The sequence below is a fragment of the Lacerta agilis genome, chromosome 4 (genome assembly GCF_009819535.1).
Source record: "Lacerta agilis isolate rLacAgi1 chromosome 4, rLacAgi1.pri, whole genome shotgun sequence".
NCBI classification, from domain to species: Eukaryota; Metazoa; Chordata; class Lepidosauria; order Squamata; family Lacertidae; genus Lacerta; species Lacerta agilis.
In genome coordinates, this window is record NC_046315.1 from 22,031,741 (window position 1) to 22,056,287 (window position 24,547).

The window sequence follows — 24,547 nt, forward strand, 5'->3', positions numbered from 1 at the left end:
ACAATGGGTAGGATATGATACACTAAAATGTTAAGGAAGAATATTTGGAATAACATAAGGGGGCGAATGCAGCTTCAGATTCAAAAGCTTAACATAAAAAGCAAGAACACAGTGGAATATTGCCCTCAAATGTTATTGCAATGAATTATTTTAAAATAGGACTGTTAAACTAATCTGATTTAGGTATATATATAATATAAATGAAGATATTTATGGCTTAATTATTTTTAGTATTCCATTATCATTTTGAATAATCCTTATGTTAACATAACTAATAAAATGCATTATTTTAAACAATTTTTAGAAAAATATTTTAATGTACGCTTGCATTTTGATAGAGATGCAGGATTAGTAGAGTCCATCATAGATATATAACAATATAACAGACCAGGTATAATCGGGGCCAGCATTTGGGAACGTCACTTAAGACAACTAAGGCTGCTACCCCAAATATATTCATTTCTGTGTATATGTGGTTAGAATAGGCCTATTTAAATAGGAAAGAAGAGTTCACAATTCCTGGCAGCTCTGGAAGTGTCAGCCATTGTTGCCTCAATGCGATGTTGATAAAGGACTGCACGCTTTCATCATGTAAGCCATTTCTGGTCCTCCAAGTGATCACAGAGAAGCAGCTAGAGAGGCCGATGTGTATCTATGGTTTCGGGGATTGCTATATATATATATACTGTAGATCTGTTTTCCACCCTAAGATATAGCTGCAACAAAGAAAAGGTGCACGTGGGGAAGGGACTACATCTCAATGGCAAAATATATGTTTTGCATGTATATAGTTCCATGTTAAATCCCCAGCGCCTCCCAGTGAAATGGTCTCAGGTTAACTGGGCTTGGAAGAATTCTGCCTGAGAGACTGTCTGACAGAGGAGACAATACTGGCTAGGATGTCGAGCAAACAACTTCGTATAAAGGCAGCTCCATAGATTCAACACATCCCAGAAAGAAAGGAATTGTCCCTGAATTACCTTTAACATTACTGCTCTGAAGAGTCCTATCAGTTTTAAGGATAAGGAAGTAAGGCCCACAAATCAAATTTAAGGCACAAGGAATTCTCCTCTATATATTTCCCCCCCCATATAGACACTAAATGATAAGATTAATGAATACTATATGGCAAGTTTCAAACAACTGAACACTGCATACCATGTGGCAGGTGAGTGGGCCATCAAACAGTTAGATTTTGGCCACAAATTTATTTCCAAAGCAATTGTTTTGCTCGTTACCCATCTTTGGGAGAAATTTTAAGAAACAAGATAATTAACTGCTACTAACCCCCCCCCCTCTCTCTCTTCCCCTGTACACACCACTGACCCCTAACCTGAATTAGAGCTTTGTAATTTGTTTTTACAGAACACACAGTCATAATAAAGAGTCAAAACCATCCACACAATATAATATCAGCAGACAAGTCGTGAGGGTCGCTGAGATCCTCAGTACAAGTACATGCACAGGACCTGCCTGTGAATGGCAAGAAATAGGTCATTTCAAAACAGAAGAAACAACATAATCACAGCTCCATGCAACATTCTACACAAATCCAGTCACTGAAACCACTCTTCGATTGCCACTTGCTCACACTTTGATTACACTAAATTAAAATAAAAAGGGAAATAAAGCAGCTTCAAAAATGATGTCAGGATATTGAAAGTACATATAGATTATTATGGTGTGAATAAAAATGGCACTGGTAAATTTAGGACGACAGCGGACATTTTCTTCTCTTATTAAAACATTATTGCACAGAGACCTTTAATCACACGTTCTTCAGTCTTACTTATTTTCCTAAAAATGTGAAGTAAGTGCGATGGACATAAAAAAAAAAGAATGTAGAAAAGAAGAACAGCAGCATGATTTGTCTGAATTAATCCCTATAATTTAGTAGGATAAACAGAACCCTGCTATAAACAAAAATAAGTGCTATCTGCTCACTTGAAAATGAAATAAAACAGCACAACACTGTGGAAGCTTGTAAATGCTCAGATTGGGCAACGGTGACCCAGAAGCAAAACTTGGCATAAGAACACGCCTGTCCTTGGAAATCGATGATGAAAATCGGGATTTCAAGTGCACTCATTATTAACATAGCTATTTACAGTCCTAAACAGCCTAAACTCAAAACCAGCTTGCATTTAGGACCTGGTCTGCAAGTCCTTCTATCTGCAGGCTCAGATGGAAGTTATGGATAAATGGGTTAATTTTGTAGAACTCTGTACAATAATTTACACATATACGGGTTGACAGGCTCCTGCCTGATCCAGCCCATCTTTGCTTTCTGCATCAGAATTTTCTGACTGGCTCACTTCTATTCCAGAAGGCTTTGGGTATCTGAACGGGTATCCATTGTCATCAAAGAACCTTCGGAAAGTGAACTCATAGAAGGCATGTTCTGTGTGTTTGCCGCTGGAGGAAGCATGCGGGTCCCATGCCCTGGTGCTATCTTCACTAGCGTCATCCCAAGGGCCTTCTTCCTCAACGGGATCAAAATTCGAGGTGTCCATTGGATGGCTGATCTTTGGGACATAGGGAGCTGCCTGCCTGCGGATATCGGTGGAGAAGTCCATGGAGTCAAAGAAAGGGTGAACCTTGAGGTCATCTGCTCCATTTCTTCCAAGCCTCTCTTCGGCAGCACAACACAGTTTTGTGATAAGGTCACTTGCTTCAGGGCTCAGTTTGATCTGGGAGGGGATGTGCAGTGTGTTCTCCCAATTTATCACCTGAAGAATAGTTAATATATACGGTTAGCATCCACTAGTATTCCTCCTGAAAGGCAAGCCTTCTAGACATAAAACAGGACAGAAGTTAGGCTATCCTGGTCCAGATAGAGGCGCAACTGGGCCATCAGTTGAAGCTGATGGAAGGTACTCCATGCCACCGAGGCCACCTGGGCCTCAGTCCAGAAATATCCTCAAGCTACAAAACGTGTTCTGAGGTAAAATAATAATATATATTTTTCAACGATTCCACCCACCCCCTCAAGAACTCTTAAATCACTGATATCTGCATATGGATATCACTTGGTTAGATGCTAAGGAGGAAGTAGAATATGAAGTAGGAAATTATTTAACAAATTCATCTAATTTAGAAGAAAATGTGATCAATGTTATTTACAGAGAACCCTAAAATGAACTTTATATTAGAAATACAAAGTCTGACTTTCTTCTAATAATGATTTTTAGTACTGGCTCTGTTTGGAATTTTGGGTATCTGTGGCTTTTAAAATTATACTATTACTATTGTCCTATAGATTTGATTTTTATGACAGATAAAGGGCCTCTTGCCTTTCCATCCATGGCAAATTCCTTCAGACTGTCAATATTTTGCAGGTGGCATTCTAGAGCATACTATAAGTTTAGTTTTATGCAATTAAAGGGGGTTAAAGTGCTCTGCTGCCTGGCACAACAAATCCACTAAAAAACAACACCCCAGACTTTTTCCAATTAGGAAAATGGTGGTAAAATGTATGGACAAGGTAACTGCTATGCAAGTAACTCAGGTTGAATGCTCATTACCATGTAACCTCTTCCACCTATAACTTCCTCTACCTATCTGCCCACCCTGTTCCTGGTTGCCCTGCTAGCCAGGGCGTGTTTGCTAATTCCAGAGGAAGAGGAGAGTGGAAGCATACTTGGGTAATATACTTGTCTCCCAACCCACGGACTAGGTAAGAGACTGGCTGCAGTCAGGGGCGTTCCTAGCCCCTTGGCCGCTCGGGGCGGGAAGCCAAGAGGCACCCCTGGGGGCGGGGCATCGTGCCGTGTGCATGCGTCATGACGTCATGACGCACGTTCACAGCGCGACGCCACGCCCCCAGGAAAAAAGAAAGGAACGTAGCAGGCGCTTGAGAGCGCCCGCTTTGCTCCCCCCCCTTCCCTTTCGGCTTCTTTCAGTGCCGAAAGGGGAGAAAAAAAGGAAGCGAAGCGGCGCGTTTAAGCGCCGGCTTTGCTTCCCTGCCTGCTTTCTCTTTCGGCGCTAGCTGGGCTGTGACTCTGCAGCGCAGCCAGCGCCGAAAGAAGCCGAAAGGGAAAGGGGGGGGAGCAAAGCCGGCGCTTAAACGCGCCGCTTTGCTTCCTTTTTTCGCCCCTTTCGGCTGCTTCTTTTACCGTTGGCTGGGCTGCGACTACACAGCCCAGCCAGCGCCGAAAGGGGAGAAAAAAAGGAAGTGAAGCGGCGCGTTCAAGCGCTGGCTTCGCTTCCCCGCCCGCTTTCTCTTTCGGCCGCCGTTCGTTCCGTCGCCCCGGGAGCAGCAGCACTGCACACACTGTGCGCTGCTGCTCCCACGGCGACGGAGCGAGCGGCGGTGCGTGGGGGTGACAAGCGGCGGCCCCTTCCACCACCCCCCACGCACCACCGGTCACCCCGGGAGGAGCAGCGCTGCTGCTCCCAGGGTGACGGAGGGAGCGGCGGCGCGTGGGAGTGGCGAGAGGGGCCGCCGCTTGTCACCCCAACCCGCCGCTTATCACCCTGTCACTAGGGGCGTACCGCCCCCACCGCCCCTCCCCAACGACGCCCCTGGCTGCAGTGCAGCAAGCGGCTGGCGATGGGAAATCCACAAGTGGTTAATGCTAAAGGGAATTACCCCTTTGGGATTTATTATCCATTTGGATAAAGTGAGTGATATATTATTGGGTGGCTACTGACACTGTGCTTTTGTGTGTTTCAAGACTGCTTAATGCCAGACTGAACCGGTATAGAGTTAAGTCAGTAAAGCCATACCTGAGTGGGAGATAGGGAGGGAGTAATGCTGTGGGCATCCATGCAACTCAAAAGCCAATGGAGTGAAGGCAAACCACTGTGTTTGCGGCACTGAAGCGACCTCCCCGGGGCGCCAGCCTGGGTAGTGTGTATGGACGTCCTGCAGTGCCCCTCTCTCAGCCTTGCTGGTGTGGTCCAAAGGAAAGCAGAGCAATACTTTTGGCACCAGCTTGGCTGCAGGAATTATCGGAAAGAGTCATACAAGGAGCCATCCAACCATCTTAGGGATGCAACTCCGGATTTGTGTAGGGTTTACTGTTTGTATAATAGTGTATTACCCTAGATGGAGGTGGGTGAATGAATTGGTTTAAGTTGTGTTTAATGCTGCTAGGGTGTTTTGTTTTGTTTTGTTTTGTTAAGCCAGAAGTTCTCTTTGTGAAAAACATTTCATTAGGGATTAGCTGTGTTATCTGTAGGGTTGGTGTAGGGATGCCTGAGAACGAGGCCTGTTATGTGGAAGATTGCTAAGGGTACATTTCAGTTATTTTGTTCAGCTGCCAACTATGCTGAGTATGTAGAGTTGTATTTCTGTGATTTTTATTAGTAGTATCTTTATGTGTAAGATAATATTTAAATCAAGTGCAAAGTACATGTCTAAAGCAGCGTGAAGTTAACCTGTAATGTTTTATTTTGATACTTTGGAATGGCATGTCCAACAGGTAGATTGTGATCTACTGGTAGATCACTGGCTCCCCCCAAAGAAGCTGAACAACTGTGGCTCCCCTAAAAAAAAGCTCAACATTTTACCTCCTCCCTGAAAAAAACTCAACAACTTTGACCTGAACCCCCCCAAAAAGGGGGTAGATCACGGCCAGTTTTTAACTCTGTGAGTAGATCGCAGTCTCTTGGGAGTTGGCTACCCTCTACTTGATGTCTTTAAAATAGGTTTAAGATTTTTGTTGACATATAAACTGGTACAGAAAGGATTTAAATACCAAATCAAATGCACAATAAAGACTGGTCACATTCTAACTTCCTGAAAAGCTTTGTGCAAGCAAATCAGGATGAATGCTTAAAAAACATGCTTATTGTCTAGAGCAGCCCATGGCCCCATTTTGTACAAAAGATAATTAGTACTAGATGGTTATTGGCCCGATCCAGCAGGTTCATCTCATGTTGTGGACAGCTCAGTCAGGAAAGCATGAGACTCTTAATCTCAGGATCACGGGTTCGAGCCCCATGTGGAGCAAAATATTTCTGCATTGCAGGAGGCAGGAGTAGAGGACCCTCGTGGTCCCTTCCAACTCTGTGATTCTACGATTCTATATAAAGGCCTTTGCTTAGGTCAGGCATCCCCAAACTTGGCCCTCCAGGTTTTTTGGGACTACAGTTCTCATCATCCCTGACCCCTGGTCCTGTTAGCTAGGGATGATGGGAGTTGTAGTCCCAAAACATCTGGAGGGCTGAGTTTGGGGGTGCCTGGCTTAGGTGTTCATTCTGTGTTGTTTTTAAACCTATTCTTGGTTGTTACATTATTTTTAAAATTAGTTTTAGATGATTTTGAGGATATGTCTGTAAACTGCCTTAAATATAAACAGCGGTACCTCTGGTTACGTACTTAATTTGTTCCGGAGGTCCATTCTTAACCTGAAACCGTTCTTAACCTGAAGCACCACTTTAGCTAATGGGGCCTCCTGCTGCTGCCGTGCTGCCACTGCCCAATTTCTGTTCTCATCCTGAAGCAAAGTTCTTAACCCAAGGTACCATTTCTGGGTTAGCGGAGTCTGTAACCTGAAGTGTCTGTAACCCGAGGTACCACTGTAGGCTATATATGTAGAATATTCACAAATAAATAAATAAATTATAACAACCATGCCTTACCCAAATTGGATTGTTGCCTAACAAAAAAATCCAGGATTGGTTTATTATTTGAAGAAAATTGAGAAAAAGAGGGAGGAAACCCCATAGAGCTGCACCATAATTTTTAACAATATTAATTGGGAGTGAATTTACCTTCAGCTGGGTTTCTGTGGGAGAGGCAGCCAGAAACGGAGGCTGCCCAACCAACATCTCAAAGAGAATCACACCAACACTCCACCAGTCACAAAGCTGAGTGTATCCTGAAAGGCAATCAGGAAAAAAATGTGTTACCTGTTGTGTTTTCAAAGACGCAAGTCAGATTTTATTTTAATTTTTATCAATAACCTTGTCCCTTATAGCTTCGTAACTTCATCTCAGAAGAATGAACTGTGGCCAAAAACCTAAATTATTGAAAAATCTGCTTTATGTGCCTTGTGATGGCTGACCTTGATCCTGCCTCTGAAAGCAAAGTGGATATTCAAAAGTGCTCAGAGTATTTTATTCACTGCACTATGAAGACTATAGCAAGCCTCAGAGAATATGGAATTCTGTACTGAGATGCCTGAACTTTTTGTATAAAATGTATATACAGTCAAACCTTGGTTGTCAAACGCAATCCGTTCCGGAAGCCCATTCGGCTTCCGAAATGTTTGACAACCAAGGAATGGCTTCCAATTGGTCGCAGGAGCTCCTGCACTCATGCGGAAGCTGTGTCGGACATTCAGCTTCTGAAAAATGTTCAAAAACTGGAGCATTTACTTCTGGGTTTTTGTTGTTCGGGAGCCAAAATGTTCTAAAATGGAGGCGTCCGGGATCCGAGGTTTGACTGTACTGCAGTATAGAATACTGAGCGCTTGTGATGAAGGGTGAGCTAGAAACATTTTAAACAAATAAACCACCTACCTTTACGAAGGAGAACTTCAGGTGCAATATAATTGGGTGTTCCAACTAATGAATGGGCTAAACACCTCTGATGTTGCTTTTTAGCTCTCTGCTCCAAGGTCTTCAACCTGTCTCCACATCTACAGTTGGACACATCATCCCAAAGGTCGCTTGGCTCCATGCTGTCCTGCCTGATGTGGCTCCCTTTCAAAAGATGGGAAAAGAAAATAGGAAATTACATTGAAAGATCAATAAAAGCTCTCCCAAGAAACAAAATAAGTACGATTCACTGTTTTCCTCTGAACCTCAAGCTTTGCAATTTAATTTTGACTGCAAGTTTTGTTTGCATTTCACCCATTCCCCTAACATGTAACATCTTAAAAATGAATAGTGTGTTTAAAAATGGTTCAGGAGACAAAACTCAGAAGCAGCCACAAACGGTGACTACATTCACCTCTGGGTTGTCAGTATTTTTCTTCAATTAAAGCAGACTATAAGTGCTCTGTTGCCCTGACGCAACAAATCCAATGAAAAACAACAAACTCGACTCTGCAATTTAAAAAGTAACAGGGAAATGTAGTGAAAAGTGTGGGATGAACATCTAAAAACAGGAAGACATATAACTGCTATCCAAGTAAATCAGGATGAATACTCGTTGTTCAACATCCTTACAAACAAACTGGAATGAATGCTCAATAGAGACTGGACAGTGTTGTATTCCATGTAGCACTAAGTCACTGGTTCTGTCAGTGCAGTGCAGGATTTTCTCCTTGTGCAAAGGAACCTTTCCGCTCCTCTCCTCCCCCCGTGTCCCCCCAATTCTGTTCTGCTGGCTCAACCTTTCAGAGCACAAATCCCATTGTGCTAGCAGTAATATTTGCACTGATGGGAATATTTAGCTGAATGCCACCTGTATTCAAGATGAATGCCCAGGTTGTCTGGAGGAGCCCTATATGTTATGTAGATCATATGTCTATTGTGCATTCATTAAAAACACCTGTGTTTGTAAACAGGCTGGCATCAGCTACTGCTACCATCTCTCTGATTTTACATGGTCACACCTTGGCCCCCTCATCTCCATCCAAAAATCTGCCACCAAAGTCATTCACTTTTTTCTCTTTCTGCTCCTGGTCCAGTACAAATTCCTTGTCCTCCCTTTTAAGGCTCTCCTTAGCCTTGCCTGCCTTTATCTCTGCTCTTATATCCCCCATGCATCCCCTGCCCATTACCGTCACTCCTCCAGCCTCTGCTCCATCTTCCTTATTGCCCCTTATCTTTGGAGCTGCCTCTTAGGACAAATGGGTGACATCACCTCTCTCACGTTCTTCAAACACCTCCTCAACCCCCACCTTTCTCATTTTTTAAAAAAATGTGTTTATTGTATTTTTGAGTTTGTGCTATAAGCCACTCTGGGGATTTTTTCTGAAGGGGAGGATATATACATATACTGAAATCATAGTAACAAAAACTACTGCACATTTCGAAGCTATCTCCTTGCCCCCAAGCCCATTACCTTTCTGGTAATATTTTGAGTTGTGTGTCCACCTGAATCCAGTACAGAGGCCAAAGTCGGTCAGTTTGATGTGTCCATCGAGATCAATCAGAATGTTATCAGGCTTGATGTCTCTATGGATAAACCCCATTTTGTGCACGCTTTCTATGGCCAGTGTGAGTTCAGCAATGTAAAACCGGGCTAGCTTTTCTGGAAAGACTTCCATCCGAATGAGCAGGCTCATCATGTCTCCGCCAGGGATGTAGTCCATCACAAAATACAGGTTCTCCTTGTCCTGGAAGGAGTAGTAGAGCTTAACCACCCATTCATTGTCTGCCTCTGCAAGGATATCCCTTTCGGCCTTGACATGGGCAACTTGGTTACGGTTCAGCACGTCTTTCTTCCTCAGGGTTTTCATGGCGTACAGGGCGTGGGTGTCCACTTTGCAGGCAAGGCAGACTTCCCCAAAAGCACCGATACCCAAAGTCTTGATTTTTACAAACATGGATTTGTCCATTTTGGCTCTCTTGAGCCTGTTGTAGTTGGACTCCTTTTGGTAGAGAATTTTCCTCATCTGCTCTTGTTCTGTTTCACAAAGGCCAGCCTGGGTTAAGATTATGAGGTGGGGAGAGAAAAATCAAGGGAGTCAGGATCATCACATTCAGACACAAAAATTGCCAGAAAAGCTGCACAATCACATCAGTTACGAAGAATGTGCAACAAAAGCTCAGTCTGTTTTTGTTCCATCTCACCCTCTAAATATTCAAAAGCAGTACGTGCAGGTTGCACTCATTCTATTACTTTAATTTGTTAGAGCCATTTTCATTTCATGCTTCCAAGCATAAAGTCTGGTTCAAAACTCATCACTGCAACTATCTAATTCCTAATTGCATTTCACTAGCCCACATGGCAAGGAAGGTAACCTTGAAAAATCTGAGGGAAATCACTGATAAAATTTCGTAAGTCAAAGGGATTCCACTGGTCATTAAACCATAAGAGGACCCATAAGCAGTGGTGTAGCTAGCCGCTCAGGTGCCTGGTTCAGAGGCGTGTCCTGCAACCGTGGGCAGGGTGATCCGTCTATGGGGGCGGGGTGAGCCTCTTTGACGCTTGAAGCCTCTCTGCCGCCTCCCCCTCAGCTGTAGGGCAGCTGAGGGAGAGGCAGTAGGCAGATGCATGTCCCACGCTGCCGTTTCAGGCGGCGCAGAACCTGCAGGCACCTAAGCCACCATGTCAGTCCTAAAAAGTTTTGTGAGCCCAATTTTTTTTTAAAAAAAACTTATTTTGTCACCCCCTTCAGTGATGACACCCAGGGTGGTCCGCATCCCCTGTACCCCCCTTCCTCCACCACTGCCCATAAGAGGAATCAAGCCAAAGGCATAAGAATTCTAGCATCCTAGTTTAAACACTGGCCAACCAGATGCCATGGGAAGCCTACAAGCAGAATATTACAACAGCCCTCTCCCACTGCTATAATCCAACCACAGGAATTTAGAGGTCTGCTGCCTCTGATAACACAGCTTCCATAGAGCCAACATGAAGAGGAGTCTACCAATTCTATGAGTCATTGACAGCTTTATCTTCCATGTGTTGTTTGTCTATTCCCCTTTATGTCAGGGGCAGTGTGGCTTGGGTTTCTGCTCCTTCCTCTGTATTGGGGGGGGGGGGGAACTGGGTGGGGATGAAGCACAAATGACACCCAGCACTAAATCAATGGTCCCAAATGTCAGAAAGTATCTCTGTATTTCTGTGGGGGTTTGGATGAAATAGTAATGCGGTTATCAGGAAGTGTGAGAGACTTGCATATCTATGCTGTATTGAATACAGAAGGCTGCTACATTATCCCAGTCTTACTACCTTTCAAGAAAAACAAAAGCACAAACACACAAGTTACCTTGGCCATTTCTTGCTCCAACTGCAGCCGGCGATTGATTTTCTGCTGGTAGGTCTTTATGACGTTCTCCACATGCTGCTCCATGTAGAATTTAAAGGCAAATGGCGAGTAGCTTTTAATACGTGACTCTCTTTTCTCTTCGTCTTTGCCGTTCTTCCGCACCGGCACTGGGGACGTCTGGATCTGTTTCTTATCCTTGCCTGGCTTTTCCGCTTTGGTCGACTTGATTTTGTCGTTCCTTTCCCCGTTTTCCTCAGCTTTGTTTCCTGATGAGCTGGGGACTCCCCGAAGGGTCTGCTCGATCCCTGAACGTAAGCAGTTCATATCAAACTGGTCTGAACTACTGGGCAGCAGTAAATGCTTCGGATAAGGAGGTGGAGGGCACCTCAGCTCCTGATTGCTATAGTCCACATCTAGCTGATAGGCATTAGCTCCTCCAACAGGAAGGGGGTGCTGTTCAGCCATTCCTAAGCCATCCACAGCCGAAGACTGTGCAGCCAGCCAGCCAGGATGAGCGGGGCCTACTGCAGTCTGAGGCTCAGGCCTCATCACCCTTGTGCTCTTCACTGGCTGTAGAATATGAGCAGATGTGACGGCAGTGATGGTGTTTGGAGAAGTAATGGACGCCTCAGCTTTGCCTGGAGAAGTCTGCCTCATGGATATGGGCATCTGTTGCTGGTGGCTGTTGAAAGAATTGGTTCTGCTTGGGACGCAGCCCTCAGGCCTGAAGGGTACATGCTGCCGGACCGATGCTTCCAGGGCTGCGTTCTGTAACGAGTCGCGGCGTGATGAGGACGATGACGATGACGAAGAGGTCGTCTGCCACTGCTGAACTTGAGGGTTGTTCATATCATACAGGTCCATGTTCAGACTGTTTCTGGATGGCGTCAGCAGGCCCTGCGGTGGGCTGTCTGAAAATTCGTTCGTATACGCTGGGCCTCCTCTGGAGATCACGTGCATTGGGTGGGAGGAAGGGATCGGTTGCTTGTGATGGGAGTGCGGCATATACAGACCGCCTGGTGCTTGCTGGAACCCGTGGCTGGAGTTATTCTGAACAACTGTTCCTTTGTTCGGGAGGCTTGGATACCCTCCCTCCTGCTGCAACTTGTTCTGGAAAGAATGGCTCCTCTGAATCCCATAGCCGAGAGCCTGAGCTTCCCCTTGCACCATCACGGGTTGCCTGCCATAATGAGGGCTGTTTGAGCCAAGCTGCAAGGCTTGGCCGCTGTGACCAGCCACCGGGTAGTTGATCACTGGGGCATCCATGTTTGCGGGATAGGCTTTCTGCTGGTGACTGCCAGGCGCGTTGTGGGAGCCTAAGCTGGCAGGTCTTTGTACTGGAGAGTTCATGGTTGCAGACTGAGAAGCAGAGAGCAAGTAGTCCATATACGGCCTGGGAACGTCACCCAGCATGTTAGCAGCTTCTGCCCCAAAGCCTGCACCTTCATAGCCCGGGTTGCTAACCTGGTGGTAGGGTGGGAAAGATTCGCTGGACCCTTCAAAACTTGGCCTGCGGCTTATGTTGTTTGGCATAATACCCTTTCCTGTAGTGGGGAGAGAAACATAATGGGTTGGGTAGTGTTAGGAAACCATTCAGGTGAATAAACTTAGTCATGCGTATGCACATAACACTTAATTCATCATTTCATAGAATTTATAAGACTACTTCTCACAAAAAGGTTTCAGATCTGTGAACAAGGACAACCCCCTCAAACTGTCATCGGTTAAAACAACACTGTTAAACTCGGCTCCGTACAACACTGCAATGCAAATGATAAAACAGTTTTGAAACTAAAAGGTCGAACTGTTCTTCCTAGTAAATTCAAGTGTGTTTCTTGGCTAAGTTTACCTTTGCATTTGCACTGAACCAGAAATAAGGAAATGGAAGGTGGAGTAAGAATGAAATGTTACATGATTCTTCAGGATGAGGATACAAGTGGATCCACACTTAGGGTAAAATACAGTTTCGTTTCTTTTTGTACTGACAACAAGGCAAAATTCTCACATTTAATATTTCCTTGCAAACTCCCATTTCAAACCCTTCAGCAGCAAAATGCAATGAAATTGTTGCAAGGCTTCTATCTGGTTGCATCAAACTTTAGCACATTAGGAATGAAACTTGAAGTATATATTGCCACACAATCCACAGGTCAATGATATTTTATCCCTTGGGAAACCACACTTAACAGCGTCAAGACAGCTACCAAGTTGCTTTCATATGCCGCACAGCATCAAACCAGGCAAAAGCTAAGGAATGAGATGGAAAGAGCGCCTACACTTACCCGAAGATGTCTGTTTAATCACCCGGACTATTTGTTCATTTCTGGGATCCAAGTATCCCATCTTGCTAATGTATTCCAAAGCTGCTTCAATGCTTCTACTGCCAGTTTGTTTCAGGGCTCTCACAGCCATCTCCTAGACAAAACAAATATACAGAAACACAAATGAAGGCCCAAGTGAACAATCCAATGGCATAACACCGTTGAAGCTAAACAGCCGTATGAATTTCAGTCCATTTACTGATTAAACCATCGATTTAACTACAGAACTATGGCTTTGAAGGAAAAACAAACACCCTACTTTAGGAACATAGGAAGCTGCCTTATACTGAGTCAGACTGGTGGTCCATTTAGGTCAGTATTGTCTCCAGGGTTTCAGGCAGGAGTTTTTCATAGGTCTAGACACATCAGGGACCAAACCTTAGACCATGGGTAGGCAACCTAAGGCCTGGGGGCCGGATGCGGCCCAACTGCTTTCCCAATCTGGCCCGTAGACAGTCCAGGAATCAGTGTGTTTTTACATGAGCAGAATGTGTCCTTTTCTTTAAAATGCATCTCTGGGTTACTTGTGGGGCATAGGAATTTGTTCATTCCCCGCCCCTTCAAAATATAGTCCGGCCCCCCACAAGGTCTGAGGGACGGTGAACCGGCCCACAGCTGAAAAAGGTTGCTGACCGCTGCCTTAGACCGTCTGCTGACAAATCTTATGCTCTACTGCTAAGCTGTGGGCTTTCCCCAGTTTCAGAAGCATTAACATGTTGCAACAGACACTGCAGGGTGACCTTTTCTAAGAGGGTGTCATCTTTCTATAAGTACTTGAACGAAAAATAAAAATTTTAAAAATCCTGCTGCATAACCCGCAATTAACCTAAAGGTTTGAAGTGCGTTAACCAAAACTGGGCTGAGTATTCGGCCCCAAAGCACTGAAGTTTTTGCTATCAGGGGGTTGGATTAGATGAACCCCAGGGTTCCCTTCCAACTCTACGATTCTAGATTAGCAATATCAGGCGACTTAGAAATAATAAAAACGTTTCGGCACTCTAGAAACAATCAGCACATGGCATGCACGGCACGGAGCAAGTGGACAAAGAAAAGTTCTTTTCCCACTTTCCTAACTCTAGCGCTTGTGGAAATCCAATTGAAGCTGAATGTTGGGAGATTTAGGACCGATAAAGGAAAGCATGGCTTCATGCAGCGCATAATCAAACTATGGAGCTCGCTTCTCCCCAGGAGGCAGTGACCAACTTGGCTTGGAAATAGGATTAGACAAATTCGTGGAGGACAGGACTATCAATGGCTGCTATCCGTGAAAGCTATGCTCTGCCACCACAGTTGCAGGCCAGCAATGCTGCTGAATACTAGTTGCTGAAAACCACAGGAGGGGAGAGTGCTATTGCCCTCATGTCCTGCTCCCTGGTTTCCCAGAGGCATCTGGTTGTCCACCATGAAAACAGGATGCTGGACTAGATGGACCATTGATCTGATCCAGCAGGTTCTTCCTATGTTCTTGGATGTTCTACTAGTGTGAAATGTTTTTCACCACTCTGAAATTATAGTTTCCTTTATGTACACTGCCATTTATTTTTTTAATGAGTCGGTGGTTCATACTCTTATAAATAAAACAAAATAAACGAACAAAATTTCGTCCTTTAGTTCCCTGGATGGAAATCACTTAGAAAGTTCTCGTGAGCCTGTAAAACTGTTTAAACTAAAGTATAATTATTTTTTTATATTACAGACTTGGTCCCAACACAGCCAAAGAAACCGTTCCTTCCAGTATTCCTTGTGGCAAGCCTAGAATAAATTAGGCCTAGACTTTAGTAATCCCCTCATGTTTTGAAGATGCATATAGAATGGACAGTGTTGAAGGTATATTTAGCAGTCAGGAGGTTCGGGTTTACATATGCCCAAATTTTTCCCTCTCCCAGCCTTCTGCCATGTGGCTGAATCTGCTTCACTATGTTGAGCTGCAAAACTAAGGCAAATGAAAAACTACAAATGTGCCACTCTGCCAACATTTTTATTCATTTAATTCCTATCCTCCCTTTCTATCACAATGTTCTAAGCAGTATGTACACCTCAAAAACATATTTGATCATTCCATATGGGAAAGCAAACATTACATAATCCAACAGAAGTCTTTGATGCCAGTTGGACTCTTCTGTTTGGACTGTGGCAGCTTGGGATGGAGGGAATATGTGTCAGCAGTTTGCTTCCTGGCTAACCAACCCGCCGTACACACAAAACATGACTCCCCCACCCTAAAAATAACCTCCACTCCATTACGGAGAGCCTTCTTTCGTACTCTGAACTTCATGGCTCTAGTGTAAACACAAGGTGAATTCAGACACAGCAATAAAGCTGAACTAGCACAAACCATGCTACCGGTATTTGCTCTGAACTGGTCCAACATTAGTGCTTATTCTGCAAGGGAGTTATGAGTCAAAGGAATCTAGTTGCCTCAAGATAGAAGCCCTTTAGAAAATACTAAATGTTTCCACTTGCACACAACTGAAAATATTTGCCACAATAGAGAAACACGGTGATAAAAATCTTGCTAGTTACTGAGAGGTGATTAAATGTTTTAGTGTGAACGATCTTGTAACCACAAGTCAAAACATTTTTTAAAAAAACTTGGTAGGCATCGGGAGCAAATGTGCAAATTTACCAGTGGGGGAGGGAAGGGGGAGACATTTTCATAAGACTATTTCACTACATGCAAGTTGAAAAGCCAGTTTTGTTGATAAGTCCTATAAGTGGATGTAAGACAACAATGCCGAAATTAGTTTTTCAAGTTAAGTAAGATATGCATAAAATGAAGCTCAAGCAAGGAGCACATAAGGTATTTTGTATGTGTGAGCTTTTGAAATAAAACAGGAATGTCTGATACACTTTCTTTATTTCAAGTCTCAGATATAATGATGTACTATTAAAAGCAGCCATTTTTATAGGTTTTATCAATGTCCTACTTGTTCTCATCTAGAGACATTCTTCATGTGCTCAGCTGTTAAGACTGTAATAGTACCGTATCACAAATAGAAGCAATTTATTAATTAAAAGCATTGTTATCCCGCTCATCAACTAAAAAAGGATTCTCAGAGTAGCTTACAAATGTCAGTGATGAGGCAGTCATACACTAAAGTTTCAAGCATAGGTAGGCATACTAAGGCCCGGGGGCCGGATCCGGCCCAATCACCTTCTAAATCCAGCCTGCAGATGGTCCGGGAATCAGCGTGTTTTTACATGAGTAGAATGTGCCCTTTTATTTAAAATGCATCTCTGAGTTATTTGTGGTGCCTGCCTGGTGTTTTTACATGAGTAGAATGTGTGCTTTTATTTAAGATGCATCTCCGGGTTATTTGTGGGGCATAGGAATTCATTTATTCCCCCCCCCCCAAATAGTCCGGCCTCCCACATGGTCTGAGGGACAGTGGACCGGCCCCCTGCTCAAAAAGTTTGCTGGCTCCTGGAAAGGATACAGCACCAAAGGAAATGGGATTAGGAGGGAGGAGAAAGAAAAAGGCAACTTTACAGAATCCTTATAATGATCAGCTGGAATTAAAACATTTTAAGGAAATGTTGCTGGCCTTTCAAGTAGAGCTGATGGAGAGCCCCCACCCCCCTCACACACACAGTCTCACATGCTTTCAATAGCAACTCCTTGACCTCAATGTTCAGGGCAAGTAATCTGTCCGGATGGCACTTTCAATGAACTGCGTCAATGAGGTTATTCCCTTCATTAGCATCGGTGATACATTTTGCTAATTTTACCACACGCACGCATTAGCCAAACATTCATTTGGCTGACATTACATTTATAAAAAGTACCACCCAATATGCCAACTATTTCAGTACCGCAGGCACTAATTTAGAAGTGGCTATGTTCTAGTCATTCCCTTCCTGTTGCTTCCAAGAAAAATCTGGGGTATGTGCAGAAAAAAGCAAAACAACAACAACAACAACAAAAACCCTGCACTGTTTACAAATCCTCCCAGGATTCAAGGAGAATTATGTCAAGCTGCCTGTAAAGAAATCTCTCAGCTGTGAGTACAGATCAAAAGTTACAAGTCACTGGACTAACTGCCCTCAGAAAAACAAGCACCTTTAAGAATTGCAGGCCTGCCTTCTGGCGTCAGTTACAGCCCTTATACAAATATAGTATGCCAAATAACTCCCCACACTTGTGACATACTTTATATTACTAATGCAGCTACATTTTACGCACAAAAGGGAACAGTGTTCTACTCATTTATATATGCTTGCATCCAACCACCTTTCCAAGGAGGCCAGAGAAATTCATGGGGTTCTGAGACAAGTTTCCCATCCGTGTCTGGGCCAAGCCTAATTTGGGCTTTGCTTCAGAAAAGGAATAGAAACGCACCTGGTACCTTCAAACGATTTCAAGTTACAAAGCAGTGAAGTCTTCCAGTTCATCACACCATTGTGTATAATAGCACCTTTGGGCAAAGCAATAATAAGCACCTTAAATAGGAAATTTCTATCTTTAATATTTCCTCTAGGAATATTTTAAACAGGGCTGTACACCCTTCAGGATAGCTGACCTGAATGCATTATAATTGATCCATGTTCTGCTTAAGATATCCCTATCACTGTGAGCTGCTTACCCAGGTCATGTAATTAATGTGTGCTAGCTTTAAAGACAGAACTGCAATGGGGCAAGTAACAGATACAACCATTTGGAGTTCTGGATTTTAGAAAGTAATTTTGTACTACAGTGGCAGTGTGGTGTAGTGGTTAGTCTACGACATGGGAGACCAGGGTTCAAATCACTGCTAAGCCATGAAGCACTCTGGGGTGACCTTGGCCCAGTCACAGTCCTATTATTATTATTATTATTATTATTATGCTCTTCATCTGAAGATCACAGGGTGCTTTACAATATAGTAAACACCAAAAACAAACCATAATAAAAACAAAAACAAACCCCCCACATAGTCACAATTATTTATAATTTTCTATAATAGTCTATCCTAACTCACATAATTGTTGAGGATAAAAAGGGGGAGCAGTTTTGGGGGTGAGGAGGAATATAAATAAATAATACTGAAAAGGCACCTGAATGTCACCCTAACTATTCCCATATTTTTAAAAAGCCAGGAGAAACTGTTCCTTTCATTGTTCAAATAATATTCTGTAGCAGAATTTACTAATGCATCTATTTACACATGTATACTTAGTAATAATGAGCACATCAGAATGTTCTACATACATTATCTCAGTAATATTTATACTAATCGTGGTCTCTATTATTATCGCCACAAACAAGTAAGACAGGCCCAATTTCCATTGAATGTTAAACCATGGTTCAGCAACGTATGAGAACAAGACTCCACAAGTCACAGTGAAAAACAGAGTTTACACATCCCCCCCTTCATTTTCCCCATGCGGCCAGGACTTAGGTTGAATTTACTTCCACCTTCCAAGAGTCTCACAGTTTAGCACTACCTATAAACTGGGGGTTGCAGTTTACAATGCTAGTTTCGTAACCCATGGTTTGAAGTTGGCTTGTTTAGCAATTAGCCATTGTTTATTGTAAACCAAATTGCCCAGTTGGATAAGCTGAGACTTCTTCAAAAGCAATACCCAATTCAGCAGAAGTCCTCTGCCTGGCCATGCAAGAAAATGAGACGGGATGGGATACCATACAAGTCTAATGCGTTGCTTGGACTAACAGAGGGTCACCTACACATAGTCCTAAATCATGGGTTAGGATTACGTGCGAGTGCTTCCAATTTCTTGCCTCCAGATCCCTAGTGAGTTTGTGGCTGAGGCTGCTCACAGCTCATACCCTTAATCATTACCCTACACCAGGTGTGGCCAGCTTTCATCCCTCCAGATGTTGCTGAGCTACAAGTCCCATCATCCTTGCTAGGGCTGATGGGAGTTGCAGTTCAGCAACATCCAGAGAGCCAAAAGTTACTCATGTCTGAACCACTTCATCTCTTAAATGTACTATCAGCGGGAGCAAGAGGACCAGCGGCCGAGGATGTTTAATAGCTGTTATCGTCAACAAGTCTTGTCTTGATAAAGACTGAAAGCAAAATTGACTAGGGGAATGAAAGGTTTGCAGCCAACAAATGAATTCCGGAAACTGTAGATGGGCAAACAGATGGTGGATGGAACAGCAAAGTGTGGGAGGTGATGTATAAAGGATATATCCAGGCAGGGACAGGAGACGAGCGGGGAGATAATGAGAAGAGTGCACACAGGACTAAGATGATTAGCGGAATCTAGGCAGGAGCATGCAGCCAAGGAAATAGGCTGCAGGCATGGAAAAAAAAATCTCTGTGGAGACATCCTTAGGAGTATGTTGCACAAACTAGGAGTTGTTGAGTCACAGTTCAATTCATATGAGGGAGGGTCAGTAAGATAGTCCATTACTGCTACCAAATCTTCGCCCATAATTCCTTAAACTAAGCAATACAGAAGAACTCAAAGCAGATCTTGAGCAGTAAATTATCTGTGCCCAAGAACGAGTGGCTCCTGAGCAAATCCCCTGCAACTAACCATATGGTACCCTTGTTTTGAAACACAACCCCTGCGACAACAAAAAGTGGCTGCCTTCATATTTACCTCAATATTATGCATTTCTCTTTGCAATTTGTAACCCAGGAAAGAAGTATGCCAGCGAAATGATAATATCCAGGAACGGCGTGATCAGCTTACTATAAAACTTAACATTCCATTTATATTTGTGTGCTACTCAAATCTAGTTGCACTTACTACATGTAAAATGCTGCATTTTGAATCAGAATTCTAAATGACTGACAGATTGAAGAACAAAAGGAATTTCAATAGGGACAAATGTAAGGTTCTGCACTTAGGCAGGAAGAATCAGGTGCACAAATATAGGATGGCTTACTAGCAGTACATGTGAAAAGGGTCTAGGGGTCTTGGTGGACCACAAGCTTCATGTGAGTCAACAGTATGATGCAGCAGCAAAAATAGCTAATACTATTCTAGGCTGCATCAGCCGAAGTACAGTGTCCAGAAGTAATAGTACCACTCTATTCTGCCTTGGTCAAACCACAGCTGGAACACTGCGTCCAGTTCTGGGCGCTGCAATTTAAGAAGGATGTTGACAAGCTGGAACATGTGTAGAGAAGGGCAGCCACGATGATCAAGGGTCTGGAAGCCAAGCCTTATGAAGAGTGGTTGAAGGAGATAGGTATGTTTAGCCTGGAAAAGAGGAGACTGAGAGGAGATATGATAGCCATCTTCAAATATCTAAAGGGCTGTCACATGAAGGAGGGAGCATACTCGTTTTCTCCTGCTCTGGAGGGTACAACTCGAATCAATGGCTTAAAGTTACAAGAAAGGAGATTCCAACTAAACATTCAGAAAAAAACTTTCTGACAGTAAGAGATGTTCAACAGTGGAACAGACTCCCATGAGAGGTAGTGGGCTCTCCTTCCTTGGAGGTTTTTAAACAGAGGCTGGAAGGCCACCTATCACAGATGCTTTAGCGGAGATTCTTGCACTGCAGGGGGTTGGACTAGAAGACCCTTGGGGTCCCTTCCAACACTACAATTCTATGAAAAACACTTTGCAAAACAACTAACAAATAGGTATGCTGACCACATTCCCAAGTGGCAGCTCCATTTGCTCTTCTTTGTGTGTTTTGCCAAAACACACGTTTCACGTTTGCTCCATTTTGCACAATCAGTCATTGGAAATAGCCCAAGGACCTATCCACATTAATCTCAGCAACCTTAGCGGCAAATAGCAGCCAGAGTGAATGTTTTCAGCAGGAAACCTGAGCCCCACTGGCTGCTTTTTCTTCAAAACAACAGATTCAGCTTTTTTAAAACCTTCATGTGTAGTTAGGTGATCTCCCCCCACATTTCTCACAGTGGTGCCCGTCCGCAATACTGGTAATTGCTCTATCCTGCCTTTCTCATTGTTAAAGAGTTTTTGAACCAATTTTGCATGCACTGACTCATTCACTATAGCTACTCTGCAAATTTATTTCATTTATCTTTTTTGAATTGGGGGAAGGATCTGTATTTCCTCCACCTGGACTTGCGTTACAATCAAAAAGATTTTCCCCCCAACACAGTTACTGCAGTCAATACTCACAATTTTGTGCAATAAATTTGCTGTGTTGTGTTTTTAATTTTTGTATGCCACTTTGGGCATTTTCTTTTAAATGGAAAAGGAGGTTTAAAGCACCTGAAGGTTTATTTTATTGTATTTATTAAATCTGCATACCGCCCTTCATCCGAAGATCTCAGAGCGGTTCACAATATAAAAATACAAGATTAAAAACACAATATGCATCACATAGAAAGAGATGAGAGCAAAAAAAAAAGAGAAGAGAGCAAGCCTGAAAAGCAGCAGCGCATACCTAAAGCAAATGCTGAATAGAAATGAAGTGTAAGAGCCAGTGTGATTACAATATATAAGAAACACAAAAAGAAAAAAGGTAGCTTTTTCAGGAGTGGAACTTGATGCGGAGATGTGGGTTCTTCAGAGCAAGGAGAGCTACAAACGTGATAAGGAATTTGAAACCAGAACAAGAGCCAAATGGAAATGGAATCAAGAGACAACATGAAATACTGGTGCAAGACAAACACATACTATTACATATTTTGCAGATGTGCCTGTGGGAACCTTGTTTGAATCGAGTAACTCCACTGTGCAGCCACTTCAGAAACAGACTCTGTCCTCTGAAAGATCACACTTGATCCTATTCAGTCTCCCTGATGAAACCACCATGAGATGCTACAGTGAGTTGCAAGGGGGGAGGGGGGAACGGGGACTAGACTGCAGAAGGCAAGATGTAATATGGAGGGCATGGCAAATGGCAGAAACATGAGGGAACATTCTAGCACAAAAGAAACGGGTGACAAGAGCTAATCCTTTTTATTGAATTTGTTCTCATCGTACAGTCGGAACAGCTGCAAGCTCCACTTGGAATTCAGACTCTTATATCAGCATAGAAGTCCATTACAAAGGAGGATTGTTAATTAATACACTGTCAATTTGCTCTGCTTTCCAAAACCGTAGGGTACAATTTTTGAATAGCTCGGCGACTGCTGGAGGCAAAACCATCAGCAGAATAAAATGTCCAAGAGGTCAGGCTTTTTTGCATAAAGCAGCTGCAGCAATATTACTGAAGTTCTTGTGTGTCTACAGCTGACCAAGAATAAGGTTGCATGAGAAGGCTAGCACCTCAAGAGAACAGCTGCAGGTCCTTCATCTCAGAAAGTGGCGGCGGGGGGGGGGGAATACATTCATATTGCATGACTATCGAGCTTGATCTACTTTGTTCTTCTGCGACCAAACTAGATGCTACAAATAATGGTTTCTGTCATCCCTCCTCTCCCTGGTCCTTTCACCTTCTCTTCTTCCTTCCACGGCAGCTTTCCTCTCCCCATCCCCTTCCTTTCTATTCCTAGTTTACGTATTGGTAATAGATAACAATGGCGACAATAATTACTGCTTTAACTTGCTAATTTCCCTCAACATCTCCTCCTCCTCCTCCTCCTCTCATGAACTTCTCTACCTCTTGGCCACTCTTTACTCAGCTTACTCAGTAAGTTGATGGTACTGGTCCAGCCCAATGGCTATGGCAGGGCAGGCGGGTGAGGAGGCACTGAGGCGCCCAAGACCACTGTTTGGTGTTGGCCCCCAGTCTGAGAAAACACTGCTCTGCACTACAGCATCCAGTCCTGGCCTAGGTGTGGTTGGCGGATGCAAAAACACAGCTCTAAGTTCCTATATTTCTTAAGCAGGAACCACTCTCTGGGATGGTTTCCATTCTATATTTCATGCAGAACTAGCACAAACCCATGAATACTTCTCTCTCCTCATAGATCCAGCAGCCTGATGATAGCTACAAGGTTTTTTCCATGACCAGATAAATCACATTGCTTTATGTTGATGTTTGTATGTTTTCCTTCCAATAGAAAACCACCATTAAGTGATCCAACCATTCTGGGCATGGAGTCCAATGTGCTGTAAAAGCGAAGGTGAAGCATCAATGCTTGCTTCAGATTGTGGATTTGGGGTCTGAAGGGTGGCAAATTTTACACTGTGTTTATTTCACTTGGTTGACAATTTGCTCCCTATGAAACCTCTTGAAGCGATTTTACAGCAATAACAACAATTTCCAATCCAATACAGAACAGACTGGGGTAAAATAAAAATAAAAAAGTCTCCACTTAAAAGGCTTGTTGGAAAAGGAAGGTCTTCAATCGGCACCAGAAAGGTAACAGAGACAACACCTACCTGGTGTGTAACAGGAAGAACTTCCCAAATTTAGGTGCTGCAACACTCAAGGCCTGACTTCTACATCACACAGAAAAGACCTTCCCAATCTACTAGGAAGTTCCTGTTTGGGCAGCACCTATTAATTTCCACCATGTGTAGGATAACTTCCCAGTGCATTGCATTATTTGTTGATTAATTGAAAGGGTATTCCCCCCCCCCCCCCGCCTCAAGCACTAACTTGATCCCTCCAAGGACTCTTGAGAAGTATGCCTCATACCAACAACCAACATATTCCACAGGTGTCTAACACGCTCCTTTACGGATCCCACAAATTGTTCCTGGAAGACTGAACGAAGGCAGGTCACCCCAACGTGGTTTATGTGTGTAATCATGGTTAAGTGTCATTGCTCTTTTATATTGTTCTGGTTTTACTTCTGTTGCTATCGTTCTTTGGCATTAATATGCTGTTCACTGCTTGGAGGGGGGGTCTTTGGGCCCCAAAGTGGTATATAAATAAACAAACTGCATCATAAATAAATTGTATGTGGAAGGCTTGAAGGACACACCAGCCCAGAAGCTAGAGAAGAACTTTATTGTCTCTTTCTAACAAGCAGAGCAAGAAGGGGAAACCTTGGATTCCACCCAAACACAATTAAGTCCAGCGCCACCTAATGACTAAACTATGCAATAGAACTACTGACACATCCAGCGTCCCTGTTGCCCTCTTTGAAAGGTTTTTTGAGCACTGCAGTAATAGCTCAGCTGTGGAGGCTTCTGCTGGTCTGCTGCATGCTTTTAGGAGGACTGAAAAACTACAGCAAACATAACAGAAGAAAATAGTGAAAGAAAAAACGAGTAGCATGAAGAGAAATGAGGTTGCTGCATATAGGCTTTTATTTTTGTTTAGTCCTTCATTTTCAAATTTTCTTTGCAGATAATTGGCTATTTGTTTTTAATATAAACTGCTTTGGGCGCTGTCATGTTGGAGAGGGATATAAACTTTTTCCTTTAAAAAAAAAGTGCATTTTTTTAAATGCACTTTTTCCTTTTTTAAAAAAGTGCATTTTTTAAAAAAAAAATGCTAGGTTTAAATGAGATGCACCTGTCAGTCAAAACATAGGACGCTGCAGCTGCCAGAGAGGCTGAATCAAAGGCTTCCATGTAGCACCTGCTTCACCTAACAGCACACACCTTGTA

At 43.4% G+C, this 24,547-nt stretch overlaps 1 protein-coding gene across 3 annotated transcripts in view; it reads right to left on the reverse strand.

Annotated features, from left to right (window-relative positions):
- Positions 1–1,282: 1,282 nt before the first annotated feature.
- LATS2 (large tumor suppressor kinase 2) overlaps positions 1,283–24,547 on the reverse strand; it is a 47,061-nt gene continuing 23,796 nt past the window's right edge. For 2 of the 3 annotated variants that reach the window (XM_033146306.1, XM_033146307.1), the window contains exons 3-8: positions 13,118–13,250; positions 10,836–12,379; positions 8,963–9,545; positions 7,471–7,653; positions 6,721–6,827; positions 1,283–2,729 (exon numbers count right to left, since the gene is read on the reverse strand). In XM_033146306.1, the coding sequence (XP_033002197.1) occupies positions 2,235–2,729; positions 6,721–6,827; positions 7,471–7,653; positions 8,963–9,545; positions 10,836–12,379; positions 13,118–13,250 (3,045 nt within the window). In that variant the 3' untranslated portion in view covers positions 1,283–2,234. The remainder of the gene's footprint in view (positions 2,730–6,720; positions 6,828–7,470; positions 7,654–8,962; positions 9,546–10,835; positions 12,380–13,117; positions 13,251–24,547) is intronic. The other variant, XM_033146308.1, reaches the window with a different exon arrangement.